This window comes from Trachymyrmex septentrionalis, unplaced genomic scaffold (assembly GCF_001594115.1).
Source record: "Trachymyrmex septentrionalis isolate Tsep2-gDNA-1 unplaced genomic scaffold, Tsep1.0 scaffold32, whole genome shotgun sequence".
Lineage (NCBI taxonomy): Eukaryota > Metazoa > Arthropoda > Insecta > Hymenoptera > Formicidae > Trachymyrmex > Trachymyrmex septentrionalis.
Window position 1 is genome coordinate 3,856,279 of NW_017305485.1, and position 6,247 is coordinate 3,862,525.

The 6,247-nt window shown below is 37.7% G+C and overlaps 1 protein-coding gene across 2 annotated transcripts in view; it reads right to left on the reverse strand.

The window, feature by feature from the left end:
• Nucleotides 1-2,414: 2,414 nt before the first annotated feature.
• LOC108750057 (splicing factor, arginine/serine-rich 15) overlaps nt 2,415-6,247 on the reverse strand; it is an 11,434-nt gene continuing 7,601 nt past the window's right edge. The window contains exons 14-15 of one of the 2 annotated variants that reach the window (XM_018489266.1): nt 4,539-5,939; nt 2,415-3,468 (exon numbers count right to left, since the gene is read on the reverse strand). In XM_018489266.1, the coding sequence (XP_018344768.1) occupies nt 2,591-3,468; nt 4,539-5,939 (2,279 nt within the window). In that variant the 3' untranslated portion in view covers nt 2,415-2,590. The remainder of the gene's footprint in view (nt 3,469-4,538; nt 5,940-6,247) is intronic. The other variant, XM_018489267.1, reaches the window with a different exon arrangement.

Consider the following 6,247-nt stretch of genomic DNA (forward strand, 5'->3'; position numbering starts at 1 on the left):
ATGCATATATAAAATTAAAAAAAAATACATATATAAAAAGACTTTAAAAAATTAAAATATCATCCCTCACAAATGCTGAAATTTTTGAAGTAATATTGTACACGAGGAAACATAACATGCCTCAAAAAGGTTCCACATTATAATTAGATTAAAAATTTATATACATTCCCATTCTAATATATGTATAAAATCCTAGAATGTAGTGCCGCGCACCACTCCAGGTTTGTTCTCGTTTAAAAAATTTTTTTAAATTTACATTTATGAAACTTATGATTACAATGTACCTTTAATGTGTTACATGAATTGGAAGCAAATGTAACTATACATTAAATAAATAATAACAATTCAATTTGTTCTAATGGTTTTTCACTTGTGTACTCGTACTCATTTCGAAAATTCTTTGATATTTTAATTACAACAGTTTATGAAGAAATTGATCAAGAAAAAACGAATATATATAAGTGATATGAATATAAACAAATGTCACATTGTTAGCTGTACAATACATTTTACAGAACTTCTACTTTTTTATATATGTTATAATATATGTGTTATAAAATTGTCAACAAAATATGGAAATTACGTGTTGAAAATTACGATAAGTACCAGCATGCTACTAGTGAAAAGAAAGAATATTTTGTCAGTTTATTTTATGTTCATATTAAGTATACGCTCTTAAATACAATTGCTGTTTGTTCATGGATTCACATATATGAATATATGATTGTAAAACGTAACTTATAGTAAAGTAAGCTCAAAATAAAGAAATGGGCATACATGCATTTTCTAACGTGAAAATATCAAACATTGTTATTATACGCGTTGAAATAATGCTATCATATCCTATTTTAACGACTCGTTAAAAAGTCTACCATTATTTCTTAACAATCCAGTTTTTATTTATTATTAAAGGCGCGAAGTGAACGTCTAATAGTAACGTTTCAAAATCAAAGAGTTCGGTTCAGTTGATGAGTCCAACAATTGGACACGATCGGGCAATTCAACTTTGGAAGTCGTTCTCTCTCAATATCATCTCTCAGCCGTAAGCAATTATTCTAATTGTTAAAGATACATAATTAAATGGGTAATATATGTATCGACGAATTTCATCCTGGAGTGGTGGCGGCCAAGCAATGGCTCTCTTAATATCATCTTAGTCACATTTCTTGACTAACGGTATGTGAAAGTAATTGGGAACAATACCTTGCACTTGTCACTCAGTTTGAGCGCAAGCACGTGTCTTCCATCGCTGCGCCGTGCAATACATGCGTATGTGAACACAGGAACCACGTTGTCTGTACGTGTGTGTGATGTGTGTAAGTTAAATGGAAGCGCGTGTACGCGTGGGACACGTCGTACCTTTGTGTAACTATTCTCGCTCTTATACTCAGATAAACAGATTAATTTAAATTCTCATGCAGAATGAAATGAATCTGTGCCGTGAATTAGCGTAGAATAGCGGATTATTTCAATTATTCGCTTATGTAAAAAATTCAAGGGAAAAATAAGCACAGAACCGATAAAAAAAAAGATTAGGAAGAAAAAGAGAAACAAATATATTCTGAACTGTGTTATGTACATGTCTCTGTAGATGCCTAGAAATATAATTCGTATATTATACACGTGCAGACTTCTTAGTTTGTCGTTTTCATTTTGTTGTAATCAGGAGCTACGCGTGTATCGGAATAACAAGGCCATGTTTCTTTTGTTATCAAAGACGTTATATATAAAATATTTATTCTTTTTCTTTCTTTGATTGAGCAATGACAATCAGCACATTATATTCATTCATTTGTTCTGCTACGAAAATATAAAAGTATGTACAATTCAATAAATTAATCCTCAAAGGAGCATGAGGTATGATACTATCGCTGTACAATACCCGATAGATGATTCAAAATGAACTACAGGAAAGTTCTTAATAAAACTACAAACAAATTGACTGGAGATTGATTTCATATAGATGGCAATGATGGAATTCTTTCGAATGTGTTTATATATACGTTTAAATGTATATATATATGTATGTATATATATATATATAATTCTTTGTTATGTATATATATAATTGCAACTATCATTTAACGTAAAAGAAGAGGAAAAAAGTAGTAAAGATTATGATAAAAGAATTTCAATTAACAATTGAATCTCTGTATATACCTCTACACGAATAAACAGGTCCTGTGTTCACTCTATCACAGCAATTATCTAAGCAGATTTCAGTTGGGAAGAAATCTTGATTAAGACTTACACGAGAGTTAACAATTGAATATTCTGACGATTGAAAGATACTCAAAACAACTCACTGGACCCAATGGCTCCCCCACCACTCCAGAGTGTGATAATTCTGAGTCTGTAAAATCAAATTTTTTTTCACTTTTTTCTTTCCCTCTCTTTCTCGCTCGCTCACTCTCTCTCTCTCTCTCTCTCTCGCTCGCTCACTCTCTTTCGCTCTTTCTCACTAGCACGACTCTATGTACATCGTATCGATTTAAACGATATTTTACACGAATCTGCTTGAAGATTCTCTATACTTCACTTTGGTAATTTTCCAAATATCGATCTTTTTCTTCCTTTCTTTCCTTTCTGTTTATAACAAATCCGCTTGCTGTTCCACTGATTGCTCACTATAATTCTCACTGACGTGCTCTATTTGTTCGATCGATTGTACCACATTTTGCTGCGCTGAATCTTCAGCTGGAATGGGTGCTTCATATTCACACTGTTCCTCTTCACCCTGCTGCGTTAGCGCTAAATCGTTGCTGGAGAAATGATCCGCACCAATTTCGAAGGCGTTGGCCTCATCATTTTTATAACTCATCTCATCAACATTGTTATCGTTACACTTCGGTACACTTGCAAATTCGTTTTCTCTATCATCATGCATCATATTCTGCTCCTGAACTACCGACTCATCTTGATTCTTTTGCATCAGAAGGTTCTGTTGATTGGTAGCCAAGGCTGAAGCATCAAAACTATCCTTCGCCTCTAATTTGCTGCCATCTGATATCTCCGTTTTATTTTCGGCTTCTTCCGGTGGCATCTCGTCCACGTCATCCGTCATTTGTGGACTAATATTGCCCCATCTAGATTTTCGATTTCGGTTACGGTTCTCCCGCTCGGACATGTTTTTATAATCTTGATGCTTTGCTACTTTTTGCTTGTCTCGTGGAAGATGATTCTCGCGTTGTCCGTGTCCATCGGATTCCTGTCCAGACCATGATGCGGGCCCACCGCCCTCCTGATTTCTCCATGGTCCATCTGGTCCATGCATTGCCGGCGGACCCATCGGGCCAAACGGTGGTCGGATATGCGGTCCTGGACGACCGCGCATTTCATCGAACGGCGGTCGGAAGAAAGAGTCCGATTCTCTGGGATCGAATGGTGGACCTCGAGGTGCGAACGGCGGCCTCATCCCGGGCCTCATACCTCTCGGACCCATGCCACGTAGATGGAACATGAGAGGACCTACAAAAGACACAGCAAAGTGACACACGCACGAAGCAACATAATTACATTCGCTGTAAATAATAAAACAGGTCACTTTGTTTGCTTTCTATCATATTACATTTTTAACATGTAAATCGCGGAGTAAAGAAATTAAATGAACAAATTAACATTAAGAAATTCATACGGATAGTCACAGATATAATTATTATGTATAAAAATGTGATATAAGTTTATAACTGTGTGCTGTTGTGTCATGCAATATATGCGTATGTGAGCACAGGAACCGATATTTTATACAATAAGAAATATAGAGCTTCTGGAACAATATTTACTTATTATTCATTTCTTTTCTCTTCCTTTTTTCTTAGTTAAAATTAATTTAAAACATTTGATTATTACGAGTTACATTATTTCTGTTTAATGCATTTGAATGTTTTTAATTAATAAAATTTATGAGTATTTTGTAAATCAGAAATTTTAGTGTCTCTATATTATACTTAAAATGAATGTGATATATATAATAATTAGTAAAAAATTACAAATAGATAATAAATTAGAACTATTTGTAAAAGTTTAAGTGACTGATTGCCAATCTAATATTAAATATATTAAATATTTTAATATATAAGATTAAAACCTAACATTAATATTGACTATCTGCTGTCGAAATAGAGATATCAAAATTTTAATACTTTTTAAAAGAATTTTTTGGGATGTCGCAGAGGGGCTCCAAATGGGAATGGCGATTTCATAATTGGCGCGTCTCGGGTTTTATCCGCCATCATATGTATGGATTTTAAATTCCTAATCTGCATGAAACGTCTCCCTAGACCACGTTGGGGTATATGCACATGGCTAGCAACTATACATCACGTAAAACAACTATTGTTCATAAAGAATCTTTTGAACAGATCAAGATTCACTCAGAGCAAATCGATTGATCGATTGATAGTAATTAGTAAGAATTATTTCAATTTGCAACAAGAAACATGGCCTTATATTAAATGCTAATAATATCTCATACAATAACTAGTTCCTACCATAAACTGCCAAACACAATTACAAAGAATAAAAAATTCATGTCTTACCGGGTCCTCTGGCTCCGCGTGGTCCAAATCCATCAGGACCAACTGGTCCCCTCGGTCCTTTTGGCCCCATTAAAGGCGGCATTCCAAACACTGGCTCCATCGGCCCACCAAAGAATTCCCTTCTGCGGAGATCAAAGTCGGAGCGCTCATTGTGACCCCTGTGATCAAAGCCGTCCTGCATTCGCGGATCAAATCCATCACGTCTCATCTCGTACTCGAAACGCTCACGTTCGTACTCGTCCACAGGTGGTCTGCGAGGACCACGTTCTGGTCGTTCGAACTCGTCTCTAGCCGGGCCTAGCCTACCCGGCGGAAAGTCGTCAGGCCGAGGCCCATTGTGGCCTAACCTATTCTCGTAGTGCTCCTCCGGAAACATGCCAGGCTGCATTCTAGGATCGTGGAAGTCGTCCATCTGTGAAGCTCTCGGTCCACCGCGCGGTGGGAAATTCTGTCGATCAGGCCGATCGGGCAGGCCGCGTTGCGGAAACTCGCGTGTGTCTGGCGGTCCGCTCCGGAAATCTGGTCCTCGCGGAAAATCAGCTCGATCCGGAGGCATTACTCCAGGGAACTTAGGTAAATCCATCAATGAGATAGGCATGTCACCAGGTGGCCGTCGTACTCCACCTCCGGGACTTTCTTCGAAGTTCCTGTCGTTCCGTTCGTTGTTACGCTCAGCTCGATTGCCACGCATGTTCCTGTCCATCCGGTCATCCAGCGGCAACGTACCGTCCGCCAACTGCCGTAATCGTTCGGCTAGACTGGGCTTGCTTTCTTTCTTCATGCCCTCACCTTCTTGAATGTTTTGATTTTGTCCACTCGGTCCTTCCGAGTGTCTGCTGCTGCTCTCCCGACTTTCCCGGGTATCACGGCTGTCTCTATCGCGTCTATCATCCCTTTCTCTGTCACGACCGTCACGATTATCTCTCCGTCTATTATCTCGACCGCGATCTCGTCCTCTTCCTCTATCTCTGCCACGATCTATTCTGCATTCGTTGATATCCATGCGATCTCCGCGATCTCGATCATTTCGGTCTCTCCTTTCCCTGTTCTCCCGATCACGTTCCCGTTCCTTGTACTCGCGAGATTGGTCGTTCTCCATACGACAGTCGTTTACATTGCTGCTTATATTCATCGCCGCGATCAACTGATCACTGAGATTCGGCTTGTCCTTGGTCAAGTTACTGTTCAAACTTTGCGGCATCGCGTCCTCCATCTCTACGTCCATATCATCCGAGTGATGCTGTTGTTGAGGTAGTTGCATCTGCATTGGTGGCGCCGGACCAACTCCATACGGTTGTCGTAACATCGGCAAGTTCGGCATATTTGTCTCTGTAGTAGGCGGTGGTACTCCAATCGGTGGAACATTGTGCGGCATACCTGTAATGTTCAGGATCTCGTATCCTGTTTGGCTCTAATTAGCCAACTTTACTGGGCGATAAGCATATTAAGTATTATCGCGAATTCAATTAAAATTAGATCTGAGAATACACATGTATTATATTAACGCTGATAATTTTAATTATTTCTATTCTGTTTCTATATAAGTTATTTTTATTTAAATCTCAGCAAGACAGGAAAATATCCCATTGTTTCATTCTTAAAGTAATAGATCAGTAAAAAAATACAAGAATATGAGTTAAGACTAAATTTAAAATATATATAACGATATAAATATAAATATAAATATATATATATATATATATATATAT